Source organism: Mauremys reevesii, linkage group 13 (assembly GCF_016161935.1).
Source record: "Mauremys reevesii isolate NIE-2019 linkage group 13, ASM1616193v1, whole genome shotgun sequence".
Lineage (NCBI taxonomy): Eukaryota > Metazoa > Chordata > Testudines > Geoemydidae > Mauremys > Mauremys reevesii.
The window spans coordinates 4,547,477-4,571,636 of NC_052635.1; the positions used below are offsets into that span (position 1 = coordinate 4,547,477).

General features: G+C 71.4%; 1 protein-coding gene across 1 annotated transcript; it reads right to left on the reverse strand.

The window, feature by feature from the left end:
* Positions 1-6,866: 6,866 nt before the first annotated feature.
* Positions 6,867-21,601, reverse strand: SLC7A8 (solute carrier family 7 member 8). Its single transcript, XM_039498754.1, has 11 exons — positions 19,509-21,601; positions 15,386-15,590; positions 15,154-15,305; positions 13,663-13,788; positions 12,623-12,776; positions 12,187-12,310; positions 11,811-11,914; positions 11,563-11,659; positions 11,257-11,414; positions 8,049-8,221; positions 6,867-6,985 (listed from the first exon to the last, which is right to left on the reverse strand). Exons 1-11 carry the CDS (start codon positions 19,633-19,635, stop codon positions 6,867-6,869), a joined length of 1,539 nt encoding a protein of 512 aa, XP_039354688.1. The 5' UTR covers positions 19,636-21,601.
* Between the last annotated feature and the right edge of the window lie 2,559 nt (positions 21,602-24,160).

Sequence of the window (24,160 nt, forward strand, 5' to 3'; positions counted from 1 at the left end):
CGGCCCCTTTCTCCTGCTGTCGTTCCTGCCCCGGCCGGGCCTGCTCCGGCCCCCGGCCCCCCGCAGCGTCTCTCTCCTCTCTCCGCCCGGGGCTCCGTCTTGCTCCCCAGCTCCCCCAGCTCTGCCTCCTTCCCTCTCTGCGGCGCTCGTCCCCCCACCCCCCACCCCCCTTTTCCTTCCTCTTTCCGACGGGCTCCCCCTGCTGATGGCCCCAGTGGACCCCACCCTGCAGCAGCCCCAGAGAGGGGGCCCCCGTCCCTGCCCCCCGAGGGGGCTGGGCTGATGGCAGGGGGCGTCTCCCCCGATATCTGGGGGACCCCTGGGGGCCGTAGCACCAACCCCTCCCTATGCCCCCCCTTTTCAAATAACACCCCAACTTCACCTCCCAGCCCCCAGCCCCGCCCCATGCCTCACAGGCCACACCCACTGATTGGCTCCGCCCCCTGCTAGCCCAGCCCTGCTGGTGCCCCTCACTCCCGACCCGCAGCCCCTGCCAGCCCAGCCCTGCCCCCCCCCATCCTGCCGGTGCCCCTCACTCCCGACCCGCAGGCCCCCGCCCCCCTGGTGCCCCTCACTCCCGACCTGCAGCCCCCGCACCCCCCAGCTCTGCCGGTGCCCCTCACTCCCGACCCGCAGCCCCTGCTAGCCCAGCCCTGCCCCTCCCCGTCCTGCCGGTGCCCCTCACTCCCGACCCGCAGACCCTGCCAGCCCAGCCCTGCCCCTCTCAGCCCTGCCGGCGCCCCTCAGTCCTGCCCCACAGCCCCTGCCAGCCCAGCCCTGCCCCCCTCAGCCCTGCCGGTGCCCCTCACTCCCGACCCACAGCCCCTGCTAGCCAGCCCTGCCCCCCCGTCCCGCCGGTGCCCCTCACTCCCGACCCGCAGCCCCTGCCAGCCCAGCCCTGCCCCACCCCCCCCCGCCGGTGCCCCTCACTCCCGACCCGCAGCCCCAGCTAGCCCCGCCCTGCCGGTGCCCCTCACTCCCGACCCGCAGCCCCTGCTAGCCCAGCCCTGCCCCCACCCCATCCTGCCGGTGCCCCTCACTCCCGACCCGCAGCCCCTGCTAGCCCAGCCCTGCCGGTGCCCCTCACTCCCGACCCGCAGCCCCTGCTAGCCCAGCCCTGCCGGTGCCCCTCACTCCCGACCCGCAGCCCCTGCTAGTCCGGCCCTGCCGGTGCCCCTCACTCCCGACCCGCAGCCCCTGCTAGCCCGGCCCTGCCCCCCCCCGTCCTGCCGGTGCCCCTCACACCCGACCCGCAGCCCCAGCTAGCCCAGCCCTGCCCCTCCCCGTCCTGCCGGTGCCCCTCACTCCCGACCCGCAGCCCCTGCCCCCCAGCCCTGCCGGTGCCCCTCACTCCCGACCCGCAGCCCCTGCTAGCCCAGCACTGGGCTTCCCACCCCCCGCCCCACACAATTGCCCTGGGCCCGGCCGGCTGGTGGGGCAGGCCTGGGGTGTCAGGGCCATCACTGGCCACAAGGTGGCACCATTCCATGAAAAATCGCGTCCCGGGAGCTGTGGGGAGGCCACTGACTGGGGGAGGGGGAGCTCCTGGCATGGGGGGGGCACTATGGGTCAGGGATCACTAGGTGGGGGAGCTCCCAACAAGGGGTGCAGTGGGGGGTACATCCCAGCGGGGTGCTGAAAGGTGCTAGGTGCTGGGGGTCCCAGCAGGGGCACTGGTGGGGTCCCAGCAGGGGCGTTAGGGGTCCCAGGAGGGGCGTTAGGGGTCCCAGCAGGAGGTGTGAGTGGGGGTCCCAGGAGGGAGTGTTAGGGGTCCCAGCAGGGGGCACTGGTGGAGGGTCCCAGGAGGGGGCCTTAGGGGTCCCAGCAGGAGGTGTTAGGGGTCCCAGGAAGGGGCGTTAGGGAGTCCCAGGAGGGGGCACGGGGTCCCAGGAGGGGCGTTAGGGGTCCCAGCAGGGGCATTAGGTGGGTCCCAGCAGGAGGTGTTAGGGGTCCCAGGAGGGGCGTTAGGGGTTCCAGCAGGGGGCACTGGTGGGGTCCCAGCAGGGGCACTGGTGGGGTCCCAGGAGGGGCGTTAGGGGTCCCAGCAGGGGCACAGGGGTCCCAGGAGGGGGTGTTAGGGGTCCCAGCAGGGGCGTTAGGGGTTCCAGGAGGGGCGTTAGGGGTCTCAGCAGGGGCACTGGTGGGGTCCGAGGAGGGGCGTTAGGGGTCCCAGCAGGGGCACGGGGGTCCCAGGAGGGGCTTTAGGGGTCCCAGCAGGGGCACTGGTGGGGGTCCCAGGAGGGGCGTTAGGGGTCCCAGGAGGGGCATTAGGGGTCCCAGCAGGGGCACTGGTGGGGGGTCCCAGGAGGGGGCGTTAGGGGTCCCAGCAGGGGGCACGGGTGGGGGGTCCCAGGAGGGGGCGTTAGGGGTCCCAGCAGGGGGCACAGGGGGTTCCAGGAGGGGCACAGGGGTTCCAGGAGGGGGCACGGGGGGTCCCAGGAGGGGGCGTTAGGGGTCCCAGCAGGGGTACGGGGGGTCCCAGCAGGGGCGTTAGGGGTCCCAGCAGGGGTACGGGGTCCCAGGAGGGGCGTTAGGGGGTCCCAGCAGGGGGCACGGGGGTCCCAGGAGGGGCGTTAGGGGTCCCAGCAGGGGGCACGGGGGGGTCCCAGCAGGGGGTACGGGGGGGTCCCAGGAGGGGGCGTTAGGGGGGTCCCAGCAGGAGGCACGGGGGGGTCCCAGGAGGGGGCGTTAGGGGGGTCTCAGCAGGGGGCACGGGGGGGGTCCCAGGAGGGGGCGTTAGGGGGGTCCCAGCAGGAGGCACGGGGTCCCAGGAGGGGCGTTAGGGGTCTCAGCAGGGGCACGGGGGGTCCCCGGCGGGGGCGGTCGGGGGGTGTGACGAAGTGGGACTGGTGTTACTGGGGCGGGGTACAGTGTCAGCAGAAATGCCTGACACGGTCTCCTAGCAACGGCTGGCCGGGCCCCTCCCTGCAAAGGTGCTGGAGCCAAAGGGGTCAGGTGAGCTCCTGGCCCGGGGAAGGAGGGGAGCAGAGAGGAGGGGCCGGAGGGGTGGGGCAGACAGGAGAGGCCGGAGGGGGCGGGGCAGAGAGGAGGGGCCGGAGGGGATGAGCAGAGAGGAGGGGCCGGAGGGGTGGGGCAGACAGGAGAGGCAGGAGGGGGCTGGGCAGAGAGGAGGGGCCGGGGGCTGGGCAGAGAGGAGGGGCCGGAGGGGGCAGAGGGGAGGCCGGAGGGGCTGGGCAGAGAGGAGGGGCCGGAGGGGGCAGAAAGGAGGGGCCGGAGGGGCTGGGCAGAGAGGAGGGGCCGGAGGGGTTGGGCAGAGAGGAGGGGCTGGGGGCAGAGAGGAGGGGCCGGAGGTGGGGGCAGAGAGGAGGGGCCGGAGGGGCTGGGCAGAGAGGAGGGGCCGGAGGGGGCTGAGCAGAGAGGAGGGGCCGGAGGGGGCTGAGCAGAGAGGAGGGGCCGGAGGAGGGGCTGGGCAGAGAGGAGGGGCCGGAGGGGGGCATTGAGGAGGGGCAGGAGGGGCTGGGCAGAGAGGAGGGGCCGGAGGGGCTGGGCAGAGAGGAGGGGCCGGAGGGGGCGGGGCTGAGAGGTGGGGCCGGTGGGGCTGAGCAGAGAGGAGGGGCCGGAGGGGCGGGGCAGAGAGGAGGGGCCGGAGGGGGCAGAGAGGAGGGGCCGGAGGGGCTGAGCAGAGAGGAGGGGCCGGAGGGGATGGGCAGAGAGGAGGGGCCGGAGGGGGCTGGTCAGAGCGGAGGGGCCGGGGCAGAGGGGAGGGGCCGGAGGGGGCTGGTCAGAGCGGAGGGGCCGGAGGAGGCTGAGCAGAGAGGAGGGGCCGGAGGAGGGGCTGGGCAGAGAGGAGGGGCCGGAGGTGGGGGCATTGAGGAGGGGCCGGAGGGGGCGGGGCAGAGAGGAGGGGCCGGAGGGGTTGGGCAGAGAGGAGGGGCCGGGGGGGGCAGAGAGGAGGGGCCGGAGGGGGCTGGGCAGAGAGGAGGGGCCAGAGGGTGGGCAGAGAGGAGGGGCCGGAGGGGTGGGGCAGACTGGGGCTGGCTGGGGAAAGGGGAAGCAGGGACAGGGCTCTGATCCCCGGGGGCTGTGGGGCCCCAAGATGGCCCTAACCGGGGGGATCCGGTTATCGGTGCCTGAAGCCCTGGGCTGGCCTGTGTCCTGTCGGCTAATAACCTGCTGCGTTCCTGGCTGGCTGAGAGTCCTGGGGAATCGCAGGGAGCCGGGGGTGCAGGGCCAGACTCCCCCACACGCCGTGACAGGGGGTCTCAGCGGGGGCACAGGGGGGTCCCAGGAAGGGGTGTTAGGGGTCCCAGGAGGGGGCGTTAGGGGTCTCAGCAGGGGCGTTAGGGGTCTCAGCAGGGGCACGAGGGGTCCCAGGAGGGGCGTTAGGGGTCCCAGGAGGGGCGTTAGGGGTCCCAGCAGGAGGTGTTGGGGGTCTCAGCAGGGGGCACGGGGTCTCAGCAGGGGCGTTAGGGGTCTCAGCAGGGGCACGAGGGCGTCCCAGGAGGGGGCGTTAGGGGGGTCCCAGGAGGGGGCACTGGTGGGGGGTCCCAGCAGGGGGCACTGGTGGGGGGTCTCAGCAGGGGGCGTTAGGGGGGTCTCAGCAGGGGGCGTGAGGGGGGTCCCAGCGGGAGGTGTTGGGGGTCTCAGCAGGGGCATGGGGGTCCCAGGAGGGGCGTTAGGGGGTCCCAGGAGGGGCACTGGTGGGGGTCCCAGGAGGGGGCACTGGTGGGGGTCTCAGCAGGGTCGTTAGGGGTCTCAGCAGGGGCACGGGGGTCCCAGGAGGGGCACTGGTGGGGTCCCAGGAGGGTCGTTAGGGGTCCCAGCAGGGGGCACGGGGGGGTCCCAGGAGGGGGCGTTAGGGGGGTCCCAGCAGGGGACACTGGTGTGGGGTCCCCGGAGGGGGCGTTAGGGGGGTCTCAGCAGGGGCGTTAGGGGTCCCAACAGGAGGTGTTAGGTGGGGTCTCAGCAGGGGGCACGGGGTCCCAGGAGGGGCGTTAGGGGTCCCAGGAGGGGGCACTGGTGGGGTCCCAGCAGGGGCACTGGTGGGGGTCTCAGCAGGGGCGTTAGGGGTCTCAGCAGGGGCGTTAGGGGTCCCAGCAGGAGGTGTTGGGGGTCTCAGCAGGGGCACGGGGTCCCAGGAGGGGCACTGGTGGGGGTCCCAGGAGGGGCGTTAGGGGTCCCAGCAGGGGCACGGGGGTCCCAGGAGGGGCGTTAGGGGTCCCAGCAGGGGACACTGGTGTGGGGTCCCAGGAGGGGCGTTAGGGGTCTCAGCAGGGGCGTTAGGGGTCCCAGCAGGAGGTGTTGGGGGGGGTCTCAGCAGGGGGCACGGGGGGGTCCCAGGAGGGGGCGTTAGGGGGGTCCCAGGAGGGGGCACTGGTGGGGGGTCCCAGCAGGGGGCACTGGGGGGTCCCAGCAGGGGGCGTTAGGGGTCCCAGCAGGGGGCACTGGTGGGGTCTCAGCAGGGGCGTTAGGGGTCCCAGCAGGAGGTGTTGGGGGTCTCAGCAGGGGCACGGGGGTCCCAGGAGGGGCGTTAGGGGTCCCAGGAGGGGCACTGGTGGGGGTCCCAGCAGGGGCACTGGGGGTCCCAGCAGGGGCGTTAGGGGCCCCAGCCCCCATCCCCAGCCCCCCAGCCAGGCGCCGCGGAGCCGAGGTCACTGTATTTATTACATTGAAAACCAGAGAGAAACGGTGGAAAAGGCCACAAAGTCGGGGCCCAAATGTTGGGGGCCAGAGAACGGGGTTAAGGCATCAGAGCTCCCACCTCTGCCAGCAGGGGGCGCCGTGGGGAGCAGGGTGGGAGCTGTAGGGGGCCATGGGGAGCGGGGGCGGGGCCCAGGGCGAGCGGGATGGGGGCAGCAGGTGGGGGAGCGGGGTAGGGGAGCAGGGCGGGGGAGCAGGGCGGGGAGCGGCGGGGGGCCGTGGGAGCGGGTGGGGAGCAGGGCGGGGGAGCGAGGTGGGGAGCAGGGTGGGAGCCGTGGGGAGCAGGATGGGGAGCAGGCGGGGGTAACGAGGTGGGGCCGTGGAGAGCAGGGCGGGGCCGGGAGAGCGGGTGGGGAGCAGGCGGGGCCGGGAGAGCGGGTGGGGAGCAGGGCGGGGAGCAGGGCGGGGTAACGAGGTGGGGGCCGGGGGAGTAGGCGGGGGAGCAGGGCGGGGCTGGGGGAGCGGGGAGCAGGCGGGGCCGGGGAGCGGGCGGGGGAGCAGGCGGGGCCGGGAGAGCGGGTGGGGAGCAGGTGGGGGCCGGGGGCGGGTGGGGAGCGAGGTGGGGGCCTTGGGGAGCAGGATGGGGAGCAGGCGGGGGAGCGAGGTGGGGGCCGTGGGAGCGGGTGGGGAGCAGGCGGGGGAGCGAGGTGGGGAGCAGGGTGGGAGCCGTGGGGAGCAGGATGGGGAGCAGGCGGGGGAGCGAGGTGGGGGCCGGGGAGCGGGTGGGGAGCAGGGCGGGGGGAGCGAGGTGGGGCCGTGGGAGCAGGGGCGGGGAGCGAGGTGGGGCCGTGGGAGCAGGGGCGGGGGAGCAGGCGGGGAGCGAGGTGGGGGCCGTGGGAGCGGGTGGGGAGCAGGCGGGGAGCGAGGTGGGGAGCAGGGTGGGAGCCGTGGGGAGCAGGATGGGGAGCAGGCGGGGGAGCGAGGTGGGGGCCGTGGGAGCGGGTGGGGAGCAGGGCGGGGAGCGAGGTGGGGAGCAGGGTGGGAGCCGTGGGGAGCAGGATGGGGGAGCAGGCGGGGGAGCGAGGTGGGGGCTGGGGAGCAGGGCGGGGAGCGAGGTGGGGGCTGGGGAGCAGGCGGGGAGCGAGGTGGGGGCCGTGGGGAGCGGGTGGGGAGCAGGGCGGGGAGCGAGGGGGGCCGTGGGAGCGGGTGGGGAGCAGGGCGGGGGCCGTGGGCACCGTGGGGCGAGTCCAGAGCAGGGCGGGGGCTCAGTCGTGGGGCTGGGGCCCCGCGTCGCACATGGGCTCCAGCTGCTCCGGCGCTGGGTCTGGGGCTCCATCTCGGGCACACGACCCCACACAGCTTCTGGGCCACCGCGTCACCGCCGCTGGGGGACAGGGGTTAGAGAGCCGGGGCCCTTCCTCCCCGCCCGGCCGCGCCTCGACCCCGCCGGCTGTGCCTCTCCCTGCCCGGCCGCTGCCTCTGCCCCGCCCGGCCGCGCCCTTGACCCCTGCCCGGCCGCTGCCTCTGCCCCGCCCGGCCGCGCCTTGACCCCGCCGGCTGTGCCCTCCCGCCCGGCCGCTGCCTCTGCCCCGCCCGGCTGTGCCCCGCCCGCCGCGCCCTTGACCCCTGCCCGGCCGCTGCCTCTGCCCCCGCCCGCCGCTGCCTCTGCCCCGCCCGGCCGTGCCTCGACCCCGCCCGGCCGCTGCCTCTGCCCCCTGCCCGGCCGCTGCCTCTGCCCCTGCCCGGCTGTTGCCCGCCCGGCCGTGCCTCGACCCCCGCCCGGCTGCGCCTCTGCCCCCGCCCGGCCGCTGCCTCTGCCCCCGCCCGGCCGTGCCTCGACCCCGCCCGGCCGCTGCCTCTGCCCCTGCCCGGCCGCTGCCTCTGCCCCCTGCCCGCTGTTGCCCGCCCGGCCGTGCCCTCGACCCCGCCCAGCCGTGCACTCGACCCCGCCCGGCCGCGCCCCTGCCCCGCCCGGCTGTGCTCCTCCCGCCCGGCCGCTGCCTCTGCCCCGCCCGCTGTGCCTCGCCCCGCCCGGCCGCTGCCTCTGCCCCCGCCCGGCCGTGCCCTCAGACCCCCGCCCGGCCGCGCCTCTGCCCCCACCTTGCTGTGCCCCTCCCCGCCACCTTCCTGTGCCCTCCCCGCCCGTGCCCTCCCCGCCTGGCCGTGCTCCTCCCCGCCCGGCCGCGCCTCTGCCCCCGCCCGGCTGTGCCCCTCCCCGCCCGGCCGCTGCCTCTGCCCCGCCGCCCGGCCGCGCCCGCTGCCCCCCCGCCCGGCTGTGCCCCTCCCCCCCGCCCGGCTGCTGCCTCTGCCCCGCCGCCCGGCCGCGCCTCTGCCCCCGCCCGGCCGTGCCGCCCCGCCCGCCGCACCCGCCCCACCGATGCCTGGCTGTGCCCTCCCCTCGCCTGGCTGCGTCCCTCCCCAGCCCGGCCGCGCCCGCCCCGGCTCACCCAGGCCGGCGAGGAGGGCGGGCGGCTTGCGGCCCCAGGCCACGCCCAGCCAGTAGACGGGGGCCCCGCTCAGCAGGATGGCCAGCCCCACGCCGCACACCACCGGCTCCGACCACAGGCTGAACAGCAGCAGGAAGGCCGAGAAGAGCTGGTAGAGGAGGGGGAAGAACCGGCTGACCGGGCGGGAGCGGGGGTCAGCTTGCGGGGGGCACACACGGGGGTGGGCACACGGGGCAGGGGGCGGGCTCACCGTGATGGGCCGGGCCACGTGGGGCTGGGGGGGGGGGCAGGCTCACCGTGATGGGCCGGGCCACGTGGGGCTGGGGGCGGGGCGGCTCACCGTGATGGGCCGGGCCACGTGGGGCTGGGGCGGGGCGGGCTCACCTTGATGGGCCGGGCCACGTGGGGCTCAGGGCGGGGCGGGCTCACCTTGATAGGCCGGGCCATGTGGGGCTGGGGCGGGGCGGGCTCACCTTGATGGGCCGGGCCACGTGGGGCTGGGGCGGACTCACCTTGATTGGCCGGGCCATGGGGCTGGGGCGGGGATGGGCCGGGCCACGTGGGGCTGGGGCGGGCGCGGGCTCACCTTGATGGGCCGGGCCACGTGGGGCTGGGGCGGGGCGGGCTCACCTTGATGGGCCCGGCCACGTGGGGCTGGGGCGGGGCGGGCTCACCGTGATGGGCCGGGCCATGTGGGGCTGGGGCGGGGGCGGCTCACCTTGATGGGCCGGGCCATGTGGGGCTGGGGCGGGGCGGGCTCACCGTGATGGCCGGGCCACGTGGGGCTGGGGCGGGGCGGGCTCACCGTGATGGGCCGGGCCACGTGGGGCTGGGGCGGGGCGGGCTCACCTGGATGGGCCGGGCCACGTGGGGCTGGGGGCGGGCTCACCTTGATTGGCCGGGCCATGTGGGGCTGGGGCGGGGCGGGCTCACCTTGATGGGCCGGGCCACGTGGGGCTGGGGGCGGGGCGGGCTCACCTTGATGGGCCGGGCCACGTGGGGCTGGGGCGGGGCGGCTCACCTTGATGGGCCCGGCCACGTGGGGCTGGGGCGGGGCGGGCTCACCGTGATGGGCCGGGCCATGGGGGCTGGGGCGGGGCGGCTCACCTTGATGGGCCGGGCCATGTGGGGCTGGGGCGGGGCGGGCTCACCTTGATGGGCCGGGCCATGTGGGGCGGGGGCAGGGGCGGGCTCACCTTGATGGGCCGGGCCACGTGGGGCTGGGGTGGGCTCACCTTGATGGGCCGGGCCACGTGGGGCTGGGGCGGGGCAGGGGCGGGCTCACCTTGGTGGGCCGGGCCACGTGGGGCTGGGGGGCGGGGGGCGGGCTCACCTTGATAGGCCGGGCCAGGTGGGGCTGGGGGTGGGGGCGGCCTCACCTTGCTGGGCCGGGCCACGGGGGGCGGGGCGGGCTCACCTTGATGGGCCGGGCCACGTGGGGCTGGGGCGGGGCGGGCTCACCTTGATGGGCCGGGCCACGTGGGGCTGGGGCGGGGCGGGCTCACCGTGATGGGCCGGGCCACGTGGGGCTGGGGCGGGGCGGGCTCACCTTGATGGGCCGGGCCACGTGGGGCTGGGGCGGGGCGGGCTCACCTTGATGGGCCGGGCCACGTGGGGCTGGGGCGGGGCGGGCTCACCGTGATGGGCCGGGCCATGTGGGGCTGGGGCGGGGCGGGCTCACCGTGATGGGCCGGGCCATGTGGGGCTGGGGGCGGGGCAGGGGGTGGGCTCACCGTGATGGGCCGGGCCACGTGGGGCGGGGGGCGGGCTCACCGTGATGGGCCGGGCCACGTGGGGCTGGGGCGGGGCGGGCTCACCGTGATGGGCCGGGCCACGTGGGGCTGGGGTGGGGCGGGCTCACCTTGATGGGCCGGGCCATGGGGCTGGGGCGGGGCGGGCTCACCGTGATGGGCCGGGCCATGGGGCTGGGGCGGGGCGGGCTCACCGTGATGGGCCGGGCCATGTGGGGCTGGGGCGGGGCGGGCTCACCGTGATGGGCCGGGCCATGTGGGCTGGGGCGGGGCGGGCTCACCTTGATGGGCCGGGCCATGTGGGGCTGGGGCGGGCTCACCGTGATGGGCCGGGCCACGTGGGGCTGGGGCGGGGCGGGCTCACCGTGATGGGCCGGGCCACGTGGGGCGGGGCGGGCTCACCGTGATGGGCCGGGCCACGTGGGGCTGGGGCGGGGCGGGCTCACCGTGATGGGCCGGGCCACGTGGGGCGGGGCGGGCTCACCGTGATGGGCCGGGCCACGTGGGGCTGGGGCGGGGCGGGCTCACCTTGATGGGCCGGGCCACGTGGGGCTGGGGCGGGGCGGGCTCACCGTGGGGGTGGGGCGTGGGGCTGGGGGCGGGGCGGGTCTCACCGTGATGGGCGGGGGGGGGGGTGGGGCGGGGCGTGATGGGCCGGGCATGGGGGCTGGGGCGGGGCGGGGGGCAGGGGCTCACCGTGATGGGCCGGGCCACGTGGGGCTGGGGCGGGGTCAGTGATGGGCGGGCCACGTGGCTGGGGCGGGGCGGCCGCCGTGATGGGCCGGGCCACGTGGGGCTGGGCGCGGGGCGGCTCACCGTGATGGGCCGGGCCACGTGGGGCTGGGGCGGGGCGGGCTCACCGTGATGGGCCGGGCCATGGGGCTGGGGGCGGCGGGGCGGGCCACGTGGGGCTGGGGCGGGGCGGGGCGTGATGGGCGGCCATGGGGCTGGGGGCGGGGCGGGCTCACCTTGATGGGCGGGCCACGTGGGGCTGGGGCGGGGGCGGGCTCACCGTGATGGGCCGGGCCACGTGGGGCTGGGGGCGGGGGGCGGGCTCACCTTGATGGGCCGGGCCAGGTGGGGCTGGGGCGGGGCGGGCTCACCGTGATGGGCCGGGCCACGTGGGGCTGGGGCGGGGCGGGCTCACCTTGATGGGCGGGCCACGTGGGGCTGGGGCGGGGCGGGCTCACCTTGATGGGGGCCACGTGGGGCTGGGGTGGGCGGGCTCACCTTGATGGGCGGGCCATGGCTGGGGCGGGGGCTGGCGGGGCGGGCTCACCTTGATGGGCCGGGCACGTGGGGCTGGGGCCAGGTGGCGGGCTCACCGTGATGGGCCGGGCCATGGGGCTGGGGGCGGGGCGGGCTCACCTTGATGGGCCGCCACGTGGGGCTGGGGCCGGGGCAGGTGGCGGGCTCACCGTGATGGGCCGGGCCATGTGGGGCTGGGGGCGGGGGGCGGGCTCACCTTGATGGGCCGGGCCATGTGGGGCTGGCGCCAGCGTAGCACGATCTGCCCGGCCACGGTCACCCCATAGAACAGGTAGTTGATGAACCCCACGTAGTTGATCAGGGTGTAAATGTCGCTCGTCACCAGCATCAGCAGCGTGGACAGGCACTGTAGGGAGGGGGGCGATGGGGTGGGGCCACGGCAGACCCCGCCCCATCCCAGAGACCCCACCCACCACCACGCCGCAAGCCCCACCCCTGGGCCTAGAGACCCGGTGCCCACTCTGCAAGCCCCACCCCCTGCCCCAGTGACTCACGGTGAAGAGCAGGGCGGGGATGGGGGTGCAGCGCTGCATGTGGATCATGGCCAGCAGGCTGGGGAGGTGGCCCTCACGAGCTCCTGCGAAGAACAGCCTGTGGGGGGAGGGGAGACGTAAGGCGGGGGGGCTCTCGGAGCCATCAGTAGGGTTCAGGGTGAACGGCAGGCTGCGGGGAATGGGGAGCTGAGCTGGGGGAGGAGACTCCATCCCCTCCCCCCCGGAGCAGGGTTGGGGGGGTCACTCACCGGGAGGAGGTGAAGAGGGAGCCGTTGACACCCCCGAAGGTGGACAGGGCCACGGAGATGGGCATGATCCAGGCCATGACACCCAGCAGTTTCTCCCCAAACGTCTGGGGAGGAAAGAGGGGAGGAGTCAGGGGGAGGGGCTCAGGGCAGGGGCAGGGCTAAGGGGAGGGGCTCAGGGCTGGGGGCGGGGCTCTGGCCGGGGGCGGGGCTCACCACGGCCACGGCGTTGGAGGCCAGCAGCTCCTGGGGCGACATGGCGGTGACGTAGGCTCTGTTGGTGGGGTTGGGGGGCCGTGGGCGGGGCTCTGGCCGTGGGCGGGGCTCAGGGCTGGGGGCGGGGCTCAGGGCTGGGGGCGGGGCTCAGGGCTGGGCTCACCACGGCCACGGCGTTGGAGGCCAGCAGCTCCTGGGGCGACATGGCGGTGACGTAGGCCACGTTGGCGAAGACGTAGACGAAGGTCACCAGGGGGATGGAGATGAAAATGGCCCGCGGCAGGTTCCTGGGGAGGGGGCAGTGTGAGTAAGCGCAGCCCCCCGGACGCCGGGGTCCCCCCAAGGCAGATGCCGTCTCTCGGACACCGGGGTTCCATATTAGGGGGCACTGTGACCCCAGGGAAGGGAGAGACTGACATCGGCAGTGCCCAGACGTCAGGGTTCGCCAGCCAGGCGCTGACAGCAGGGGTGGGGGGCCCGGACGCCGGGGTTCACCAGCCAGGCGCTGACAGCGGGGGTGGGGGGCCCGGACGCCGGGGTTCCGCAGCCAGGCGCTGACAGCGGGGTGGGGGGCCCGGACGCCGGGGTCCCGTGCTGACCTGTAGGGGTCGACCAGCTCCTCGGTGACGTAGTTGAGGAAGTTCCAGCCGCCGTAGGCGAAGGAGCCCTGCAGGAACGCCAGCGCCACCGTGCCCACATCCACCGGCGCGAAGGCCTCGAAGGCGTGCCGCGGCTCCAGCCAGTAGTACTGCCCTGCGCACGGACGGCACCCGGCATGGGTACCCCTGCCCCCGGTGCCCACCCTGCGCCCAGCCGGCCCGGCTGTGCCAGTGCCCTGGTGCCCACCCTGCGCCCAGCCGGCCCAGCTGTGCCAGTGCCCCCGGTGCCCACCCTGTGCCCAGCCGGCCCGGCTGTGCCAGTGCCCCGGTGCCCAACCTGCGCCCAGCCGGCCCAGCTGTGCCAGTGCCCCCGGTGCCCAACCTGTGCCCAGCCTGTCTGTGCCAGTGCCCCCGGTGCGCACCCTGCGCCCAGCCGGCCCGGCTGTGCCCGTGCCCCCGGTGCCCACCCTGCGCCCAGCCGGCCCGGCTGTGCCAGTGCCCCCGGTGCCCAACCTGCGCCCAGCCTGTCTGGCTGTGCCAGTGCCCCCCGGTGCCCACCCGGCGCGCGGCCGGCCCGGCGGTGGCAGTGCCCCCGGTGCCCAACCTGTGCCCAGCCTGTCTGTGCCAGTGCCCCCGGTGCCCACCCTGCGCCCAGCCGTCCCGGCTGTGCCAGTGCCCCCGGTGCCCAACCTGTGCCCAGCCTGTCTGTGCCAGTGCCCCCGGTGCGCACCCTGCGCCCAGCCGGCCCGGCTGTGCCAGTGCCCCCGGTGCCCACCCTGTGCCCAGCCTGTCTGTGCCAGTGCCCCCCCGGTTCCCACCCTGCACCCAGCCTGTCTGTGCCAGTGCCCCCCCGGTTCCCACCCTGTGCCCAGCCTGTCTGTGCCAGTGCCCCCCCGGTGCCCACCCTGTGCCCAGCCGACCCGGCTGTGCCAGTGCCCCCCAATGCCCTGCCCTGCACCCAGCCAGCCCAGCTGCCCCAGTGCCCCCCTGGTGCCCTGCCCTGTGCCCAGCCGGCCCGAGGGTCCCGGTGCCCATCTCACCCTTGCAGATCTGCACGATGCCCATGATGATGATGAGCGCCAGGGCCAGCAGCTTCCCGGCCGTGAAGACGTCCTGCACCCGCGTCGCCCAGCGCACGCTGGCACAGTTCACCCAGGTCAGCAGCACTGGGGGCAGAGGGAGGGCTCAGGGCGGGGGTGGGGCAGGGCCCGGGGATGCTGTGGCGCCCGGAGCTGCTCGCTGTGGGGATGTCAGCCAGCCCCGGACGCCTGGGTCCCATGGCCAGGCTGCTGCAAGGGGGGGGGGGGTGAGGAGTCCAGGAAAACAAGGGGGGAGGGGCTGGCCCCAGGCCTCGACTGCACCAAACAGCCCATCCCCCCTGCCCCCACCTGGAACCTGACACCAGGACAGGCAGAGCTGGGGGGGGAGGTTCCCCCTCATGCTGCAGGGTGCAACCAACTCCCCGCCCGGCCCCCCTGCCGGCCACGCCCCCCGTACCCCAACACCCCCCGTACCCCAACACCCCCCCACACACACCCTGCACCCCCACTCGGTCCCCCCTGCTGGCCACGCCCCCCGCACCCCACACCCCCGCCCTTCCCCCCCTGCCGGCCACACCCCCCGTACCCCAACACCCCCACCCCCCCGCCCGGCCCCCCCTGCCGGCCACGCCCCCCATACCCCCACACCCCCCACACCCCCGCCCGGCCCCCCCTGCCAGCCACGCCCCTGTACCCCACACCCCGCTGGTTCCCCTGCCGCCACGCCCCGCACCCCAACAACCCCACACACACACCCCTGCACCCCACTCGGTCACCCCTGCCAGCCACATGCCCCCCGCACCCCCCAGTACCCCAACACCCCCCCGCACCCGCTAACACCCAGACAGGAAACCGTGCCCCAGATAACACCCCGTTGGTGCCCCTCACACCTGCGGCCTGTTAGCCCAGCCCTGCCCTGCCCCACCCGGTCTGCCGGTGCCCCTCACTCCCGACCCGCAGCCCTGCCCCCCCAGCCCTGCCGGTGCCCCTCACTCCCGACCCGCAGCCCCAGCCCTGCCGGTGCCCCTCACTCCTGACCCGCAGCCCCAGCCCTGCCGGTGCCCCTCACTCCCGACCCGCAGCCCCTGCCCCCAGCCCTGCCGGTGCCCCTCACTCCCGACCCGCAGCCCCTGCCCCCCCAGCCCTGCCGGTGCCCCTCACTCCCGACCTGCAGCCCCCGCCCTGCCGGTGCCCCTCACTCCGGACCCGCAGCCCCAGCCCTGCCGGTGCCCCTCACTCCCGACCCGCAGCCCCTGCCCCCCCAGCCCTGCCCGTGCCCCGCACACCCGACCGGCAGCCCCCGCCCTGCCGGGGCCCCGCAAGCCGGACCCCCCGCCCCCCCAGCCCTGCCGGTGCCCCTCACTCCTGCCCCGCAGCCGCAGCCAGGGAGCGGCAGGACACAGGGACACACGCCCGCACTGACTCAGCGATGGCCCCCCGGGGTGCCAGCGGGAGCCCCGGTGGCGGCACTGGCTTGGCAGGGGTACTCACGCAGACACACCCCCGCCAGCAGGCGGAGCCCCCCCTCGGGCACCAGGCAGGTGGGGAACAGCGGGTGCAGCACGTAGTTGGCGAACGTGAGGGCGATGACGGCCTGGTTGGTGGGGTAGATCACCAGCACCGCGATCCACAGCCGCAGGAACCTGGGGGGCACAGCAGGGCGTGAGAGGGGGTCTGGCCCCCGCTGCCCCCAGCCGGACGCCCGGGGGCCCCTCCTCCTTACCCAGCCAGCCCCCCAAAGATGTCCTTGACGTAGGAGTAGTCGCCGCCGGACTTGGGGATGGTGACGCCCAGCTCCGCGTAGCACAGCGCCCCCACGGCCGTGATCAGCCCCGTGATGATCCACACCAGCAGGGCCAGCCCCACGGAGCCCGCGTTCTCCAGCACGCCCTTCGGTGACACGAAGATCCCCGACCCAATGATGTTACCTGGGGAGGGAGCGACGGGGATGGAGGTTAGAGACAGGGCTGCCCCGCCGCTGCCTGAGTCTGCCGAGAGCCTGGGCCAGTCGCTCAGAGAGGTGTGAACTACACTGCTGCTGCCTGAGTCTGCCGAGAGCCTGGGCCAGTCGCTCGGAGAGGTGTGAACTACCCTGCTGCTGCCTGAGTCTGCCGAGAGCCTGGGCCAGTCGCTCGGAGAGGTGTGAACTACCCTGCCGCTGCCTGAGTCTGCCGAGAGCCTGGGCCAGTCGCTCGGAGAGGTGTGAACTACACTGCTGCTGCCTGAGTCTGCCGAGAGCCTGGGCCAGTCGCTCGGAGAGGTGTGAACTACCCTGCTGCTGCCTGAGTCTGCCGAGAGCCTGGGGCAGTTGCTCGGAGAGGTGTGAACTACCCTGCCGCTGCCTGAGTCTGCTGAGAGCCTGGGCCAGTCGCTCGGAGAGGTGTGAACTACCCTGCTGCTGCCTGAGTCTGCTGAGAGCCTGGGCCAGTCGCTCGGAGAGGTGTGAACTACCCTGCTGCTGCCTGAGTCTGCTGAGAGCCTGGGCCAGTCGCTCGGAGAGGTGTGAACTACGCTGCCGCTGCCTGAGTCTGCTGAGAGCCTGGGCCAGTCGCTCGGAGAGGTGTGAACTACGCTGCTGCTGCCTGAGTCTGCTGAGAGCCTGGGCCAGTCGCTCGGAGAGGTGTGAACTACCCTGCTGCTGCCTGAGTCTGCTGAGAGCCTGGGCCAGTCGCTCGGAGAGGTGTGAACTACGCTGCTGCTGCCTGAGTCTGTCGAGAGCCTGGGCCAGTCGCTCAGACAGGGGTGACCTGCCCCCTGCATCTCAGGGGAGTGTTATCTCTGGAGTCTAATGATAACATTTTAAATGTCACCCCACATCCCCTCCGCTAGCTGTGCCTCCATCCCCCCCCAATACACATCCCCGTCTCTCTCACCAGCCAGCCGCCCTCTTTCCTGGCTCCATTAGCAAATTCCACTGCTGCGGCTGTGGGTGGGAGCCCGTGTGGGGGTGCCAGAGCAGCATGGCTTCCGGGGGGGGTGTACAGCATTACAGAGGTGGGGGCAAGGCTGCGGGGGCAACGGGAGATGGGGTTTTGCTGGGGACGGCAGTGGAGGGAAGGGGAGGGGGGGCAGAGGGCCCAGGGCCTGGTGGGGGGATGGGGCCTCTAGACTCAGAACTAGCCCCCTCATTAGCAACCACCCCTTCATTAACGATCGCGATGGCAACTCAAGCAGCATCACAAAGAAGGTGCCCCTCACTCCCGACCTGCAGCCCTGCCTCTTGGCTGGCAGAGAAGTGGGGGGGACCACCACTAGGGGGAGCCGCAGGGGAAGGGGCACGGGGGGGGCGGGATCCTGGCTGGGGGGAGGGAGAGAGGGATGCGGGAAGGGAAGGAGTCGGCCAGAGTCCGGAACTGTAATCTTATCAGGCGAGATTTCCCCCATAAACTGGGCCATGGGGAGGGACTCTGACCCGGTGGGGGGAAGGGGCACAGGCAGGGCTGGGGGGCAGGGCTGGGCTAGCAGGGGCTGCGGTCGGGAGTGAGGGGCACCGGCAGGGCTGGGGGCTGGGCTGGCTAGCAGGGGCTGCGGGTCGGGAGTGAGGGGCACAGGCAGGAGGGGGCAGGGCTGGGCTAGCAGGGGCTGCAGGTCGGGAGTGAGGGGCACCGGCAGGAGGGGGCAGGGCTGGGCTAGCAGGGGCTGCGGGTCGGGAGTGAGGGGCACAGGCAGGAGGGGGCAGGGCTGGGCTAGCAGGGGCTGCGGGTCGGGAGTGAGGGGCACCGGCAAGAGGGGGCAGGGCTGGGCTAGCAGGGGCTGCGGGTCGGGAGTGAGGGGCACCGGCAGGGCTGGGGGGGCCCCAGGGCCGGGCTAGCAGGGGCTGCAGGTCGGGAGTGAGGGGCACCGGCAGGAGGGGGGGCAGGGCTGGGCTAGCAGGGGCTGCGGGTTGGGAGTGAGGGGCACCGACAAGACGGGGGGCAGGGCTGGGCTAGCAGGGGCTGCGGGTTGGGAGTGAGGGGCACCGGCAGGGCTGGGGGGAGCAGGGCCAGGCTGGCAGGGGCTGCGGGTCGGGAGTGAGGGGCACCGGCAGGGCTGGGGGGGCCCCAGGGCCGGGCTAGCAGGGGCTGCAGGTCGGGAGTGAGGGGCACGGGCTGGCGGGGGGGCCGGGCGGGGCTAGCAGGGGCTGCGGGTCGGGAGTGAGGGGCACCGACAAGACGGGGGGCAGGGCTGGGCTAGCAGGGGCTGCGGGTTGGGAGTGAGGGGCACCGGCAGGGCTGGGGGGAGCAGGGCCGGGCTAGCAGGGGCTGCGGGTCGGGAGTGAGGGGCACTGGCAGGATGGGGGGTCAGGGCTGGGCTAGCAGGGGCTGCGGGTCGGGAGTGAGGGGCAGTGCAGGGGGTGAGTAGGGGGCTGGGCCTGTCTCAGAGCCCCCCAGCTCCCCCTCCCATGCGCTGGCATCTCCAGGCACCTGCTGAGCGGCGCCATCTGGAGCAGGATTAATGGAGCCGCCAGGAATTCACGCTCCAGGGCTCCGATCCATCCGAGCGGAAAACAGCGCCGACCCCGTCTCCTGCTACTGCAGGCTGCGGCGTCCGGCTCTGGGGTGGGGGCTGGTTACACGGGGACCCCTCGCCCGGTGCTGAGATGCGGCTGGCTCTGGGGTGGGGGCTGGTTACACGGGGACCCCTCGCCCGGTGCTGAGATGTGGCAGGCTCTGGGGTGGGGGCTGGTTACATGGGGACCCCTCGCCCGGTGCTGAGATGCGGCTGGCTCTGGGGTGGGGGCTGGTTACACGGGGCCCCCTCGCCCGGTGCTGAGATGCAGGCTCTGGGGTGGGGCTGGTTACATGGGACCTCGCCCGGTGCTGAGATGCGGCTGGCTGTGGGGTGTGGGCTGGTTACACGGGGACCCCTCGCCCGGTGCTGAGATGCGGCAGGCTCTGGGGTGGGGGCTGGTTATACGGGGACCCCTCGCCCGGTGCTGAGATGCGGCAGGCTCTGGGGTGGGGGCTGGTTACACGGGGACCCCTCGCCCGGTGCTGAGATGCGGCTGGCTCTGGGGTGGGGGCTGGTTATACGGGGACCCCTCGCCCGGTGCTGAGATGCGGCTGGCTCTGGGGTGGGGGCTGGTTATACGGGGACCCCTCACCCGGTGCTGAGATGCAGCTGGCTCTGGGGTGGGACACAGGCTGGTTATACAGGGACCCCTTGCCTGGTGCTGAGATGCAGCTGGCTCTGGGGTGGGACACGGGCTGGTTATACGGGGACCCCTAGCCCGGTGCTGAGATGAGGCTGGCTCTGGGGTGGGGGGCTGGTTATACGGGACCTCGCCCGGTGCTGAGATGCGGCAGGCTCTGGGGTGGGGGCTGGTTATACGGGGACCCCTTGCCTGGTGCTGAGATGCAGCTGGCTCTGGGGTGGGACACGGGCTGGTTATACGGGGACCCCTCGCCCGGTGCTGAGATGCAGCAGGCTCTGGGGTGGGACACGGGCTGGTTATACGGGGATCCCTTGCCCGGTGCTGAGATGTGGCTGGCTCTGGGGTGGGACACGGGCTGGTTATACGGGGACCCCTTGCCCGGTGCTGAGATGTGGCTGGCTCTGGGGTGGGACACGGGCTGGTTACACGGGGACCCCTCGCCCGGTGCTGAGATGTGGCTGGCTCTGGGGTGGGGCCCCCTCGCTGGGTGAGGGGCTGTGGGGGGGTGGGGGGGCGCTGGCAGCACTGGGAGCACTAATCGGATCAGAATAACAGGAGCACGAGGTGACAGGCAGCTCTAGGCTATTTATAGAGCCAGCCAGGCCGGGGCGGGGGAGGGGGAAAGGAGAGACAGGAGAGAACGAGGCAGTGACGGGGGGCAGGAGGGGGCAGAGTTGGGGTCTCTCCTCCCCTGCACCCCCCCCCCACTCACCTACGATGATGCCGCAGGCGCTCACTAGCCCGATCTCCTTCTTGAGGCCCACGCCAGCCTCTGCCGGCTGCTCTGAGCCATCTGTGGCCTTCTCGGAACCGCCCCGGCGCCGCGCACCCTCCTCCATGGTAGGGGACCAGAGCAGACGGTGCTGGGGAACACTGGGCACCAATCCGGAGTGGATCCAGAGCCAGCTGGGTCCTAGAAGTGGGCTGCTTCAGAGTCACTTGTACTGGACACGTATGCCTGGGAACTGGCCTAGTTCTGGACTCAGATCTTCTAAAACCAGAATGGTCTTGTCCTGCTGGTTCTGAACTCAGATCTTTTAGAACCGGGGCGGTTCTGTGTATCTCCCTCCTGTTCTGGTTCTGGCTTCCTAGAACCCAGCTGGTTCTGTCTTCTTGGTTCTAGGCTTTGATCCCCTAGAACCAGGGTGGTTCTGTCTCTGTTGTTCTGGACTCAGATCTCCTAGAACCCAGCTGGTTCTGGTGTCCCTGGAGCTGGGCCAGTTCTGGGTTCAGATCCTCTAGAACCCAGATGGTTCTGGATTCCCTGGGACTGGGTTCGTTTTGTCTTGGTCTGAACCTTCTAGAACCCAGTTGGTTCTGGACTGGGACTGTTGTTCTGTTCGCACTCTGTATCTGGTACCCTTAGAACCTGGCTGGTTTTGGGCCTCTGATTCTGGTGCCAGACACGCAGGTCCAGTTCCCTCTCACACCAGTTCTGTGCTTGTGTCCCCTAGAACTGGTCCAGTTCTGCCCCTGGCACTCTGGTTCTGACGGCAGCTGGTACTAGGCTCCTTCCAGAACCGGTCCAGTCCGAGCTCTCTGGAACCGGCCGCTCCGGCCCCTTGTTCGCGAAATCTCAGCACTTGTCCCTCCTTGTTTACTCGTTCCCCTCTTCCGTCCTATCCCCGGCGGAGGAGGGGAGAGAGCGCAGCCTGGAAACCCGAGACCGGTTTGATCTCGCTCGGCTTCCTCCTTCTCGCCGCCTGCTTCCTTCCCGTGCTCCGGTTTACACGGGGCTCGCTAGCCCGGGAATATTCTCCTTCCAGCTGGGACTTCTCTCCTCCCCGGGGGCTTTTCTTGCTCCTCCTTTCCGGCGCCCCGTTCTCCCGCTGCACCTCTCGCTCGCTCGCCCGGAGGTTGTACAGGGCTCTCTTGCCCGGCACTCCTCCCCCGGGGAATTGCTCGCTCCCTCCTTCCAGCGCGGAGTTCTCCTTCTGCCAGGGGGGTTCTGCTCCCCGGGGCCCCTGGCTCTGGCTCGCTCCCTCGCTCTCACATGGGGCTGGAGCCCCGGCTCCCAGCGACCGACTCACGGGAGACCCAGACTCCTCCCCCGGCCTGCCCAGAGCCGGCTACATCCCTCTTTCAGTTCCTCCTCACTCCCGCTTTTCCTTTCCATCTCTCCTCTTCTGCCTCCTTCATTGCTCCTTTCCATCACTCTACTTTTGTCTTCTTCTTTCCATCTCTCCTCTTCTCTTTCTTTCCTCCTTTCCATCACTCCTCTTCTGCCTCCTTCTTTCCTCCCTTCCATCACTCCTCTACTGTCTCGTTCTTTCCTCCTCCATCACTCCCCTTCTGTCTCCTTCTTTCCTCCTTTCCATCACTCCTCTACTGTCTCGTTCTTTCGTCCTCCATCACTCCCCTTCTGTCTCCTTCTTTCCTCCTTTCCATCACTCTACTTTTGTCTTCTTTCCATCTCTCCTCTTCTCTCCTTCTTTCCTCCCTTCCATCACTCCTCTTCTGTCTCGTTCTTTCCTCCTCCATCACTCCACTTCTGTCTCCTTCTTTCCTCCTTTCCATCACTCTACTTTTGTCTCCTTCTTTCCTCCTTTCCATCACTCTACTTTTGTCTCCTTCTTTCCATCTCTCCTCTTCTCTCCTTCTTTCCTCCTTTCCATCACTCTACTTCTGTCTCCTTCTTTCCTCCTCCATCACTCTACTTTTGTCTCCTTCTTTCCTCCTTTCCATCACTCCACTTTTGTCTCCTTCTTTCCATCTCTCCTCTTCTCTCCTTCTTTCCTCCTTTCCATCACTCCTCTTCTGTCTCCTTCTTTCCTTCACTCCTCTTCTGTCTCCTTCTTTCCTCCTTTCCATCACTCTACTTTTGTCTCCTTCTTTCCATCTCTCCTCTTCTGTCTCACTCTTTCTTCCTCCATCACTCTCCTTCTGTCTCCTTCTTTCCTCCTTTCCATCACTCCTCTTCTCTTGTTCTTTCCTCCTCCATCTCTCCTCTTCTCTTGTTCTTTCCTCCTTTCCATCACTCCTCTTCTCTCATTCTTTCCTCCTTTCCATCACTCCACTTCTCTCGTTCTTTTCTTTCTCCTTTTAACATCCCATCTCTCTTCCTTTCTTTAGCACTCCACCTTTCTTCTTCTCTTTTTATCACTCCATCTTTTGTTTTCTTGTCCTTTCACTTCAACTTTTCTTTCAATCATCACTTCATCTTGTTTCTTTTTCTTTCTGTCCTTCCACCTACCTACTTACCTTTCTTTCTTTCTTTCTTTCTTTCTTTCTTTCTTTCCCTTTGCCACCTCCCTCTTTCCTTCTCTCTCTTTCTCTCTCCCCATCTAGCCCAGCTGCCCCCCAGGGAGCAGCACAACCCCCTAGAGGCCTAAGTGTGGCTCCCTCAGCCCTGCCAGTTGGGGTCAGCCCCTCCTTGGATCTGGAGTGGGGTGACCAGATGTCCCAATTTTAGAGAGACAGTCCCAATATTTTGGGCTTTGTCTTATATAGGCTCCTATTCCCCCACCCCTGTCCTGGTTTTTCACACTTGCTGTCTGGTCACCCTAATCCGGAGGCCTGGGTTGGCCCCTCTCTAGGAAACCTTGCGCCCCGTCAGCCCCCAGCCAGCCCTGCTCCGCACCTGCCTGCAGTGAGATCTAGTGGGGGGAGGCCCACAGGCTCAGTGAGGGGGGAGAATAATTATCCTGTGGCAGGGAGTTCCACAGAGTAATTGCATCAACATAACCATCCATTTGCCCCCCACACTCCTCCATCAATTCATACATCCTTCCCTCCCCAGTACCTCCCTCTCCTCCCTTCTCCCTTCCTCTACCCCCCTCTCTGGGGGACAGGATGTGGGCCCATCCGCCCCCTCCCCCAGGGCAACATCCCCCAGCTAACCAGCCATCCCATCCCCCCCAGGGCTGGAGGAGGCACTTCCTGCCTGCCCATCCCCCACCCCGCGCCTCCACCACTGCCATCCCTCCTTCCAGCCTAACCTTCGCCCCCACTTGGTCCTGGGAGACGCTGATAATGGGGCCAGGCCCGGACTTTCCCCCCGCCGCCAGCGGGGCAATGTGCTGAGCTGGGGGAGGGGGGGGAGAAAGACATGGCCCGGGGGCAGGGGTGGATGGATGGATGGGTCCGAGGGGTGGCCGGATGATGGGGGTCACCGTGCAACCCTGGTCACGCCCACTCCGGCTGTGCGGTCAGGGGGGCACAGGCTGGTTCCCCCAGAGCAGAATTGAGAAAAGGGAGGGGGAGGGGGAGAGAGCCACTGTCCCCCCCCCAAGCTGCCGGCACCTAGGCCTAGGGCCCCTCCCCATCCTGGGGCACCCCGCAAACCCGGGGGGGAGGGAGGGAATCAAGGAGGAGGTATGGGATCCAGAGACCCAGGGGGGGGGGGAGGAAGACTAGAAGCTGTTCGCTGCCCCCCCCCCCAGCACACACAGACCCGCACAGCCTGAGTCAAGGCTGAGCCTGCCCTGCCCCCTGGTGGCAGCGCCCAGCCATGGCCCAGTCTCACAGGGCAGCTCTAGTGGGACATGTGGGTCCCTCCCGCCCCCAAATCCCTGCCTATTCCCCTCCCTCCTCCAGCTCTTCCCAACCCCCCACGCCCTCCCTCCTCCAGCCCTCCCTAACGCCCCACTCCCTCCCTCCTCCCCGACCCCCCCTCCTCCAGCCCTTCCTACCCCCCCACTCCCTCCCTCCTCCCCCAACCCCCCTCATTCCCTACTCCCCTCCCTCCTCCAGCCCTCCCCAACCCCCACTCCCTCCCTCCTCCTGACCCCCTCCTCCAGCCCTTCCTAACCCCCACTCCCTCCCTCCTCCCCAACCCCTCATTCCCTACTCCCCTCCCTCCTCCAGCCCTCCCCAACCCCCACTCCTCCCTCCTCCCCAACCCCCTCATTCCCTACTCCCTCCCTCCTCCAGCCCTCCCCAACCCCACTCCCTCCCTCCTCCCCTGACCCCCTCCTCCAGCCCTTCCTAACCCCACTCCCTCCCTCCTCCCCCAACCCCCTCATTCCCTACTCCTCCCTCCTCCAGCCCTCCCCAACCCCACTCCCTCCCTCCTCCCCAACCCCCTCATTCCCTACTCCTCCTCCTCCAGCCCTCCCAACCCCCACTCCTCCCTCCTCCCCTGACCCCTCCTCCAGCCCTTCCTAACCCCACTCCCTCCCTCCTCCCCAACCCCCTCATTCCCTACTCCCTCCCTCCTCCAGCCCTCCCCAACCCCCACTCCTCCCTCCTCCCCCAACCCCCCTCATTCCCTACTCCCCTCCCTCCTCCAGCCCTCCCCAACCCCCCACTCCCTCCTCCTCCCTGACCCCCTCCTCCAGCCCTTCCTAACCCCCACTCCCTCCCTCCTCCCCAACCCCTCATTCCCTACTCCTCCCTCCTCCAGCCCTCCCCAACCCCCACTCC

Excerpts from the sequence above, each read along its gene's own strand:
- SLC7A8 (XM_039498754.1), bottom strand. The coding sequence starts at position 19,635 with ATGGAGGAGGGTGCGCGGCGCCGGGGCGGTTCCGAGAAGGCCACAGAT. Across the intron at positions 13,789-15,153 it reads GCTGGCGGGGGTGTGTCTGC|TGCTGCTGACCTGGGTGAAC; the intron begins GTGAGTACCCCT and ends CTCTGCCCCCAG. Across the intron at positions 11,415-11,562 it reads TCCCCGCCCTGCTCTTCACC|TGCCTGTCCACGCTGCTGAT; the intron begins GTGAGTCACTGG and ends CCCTCCCTACAG.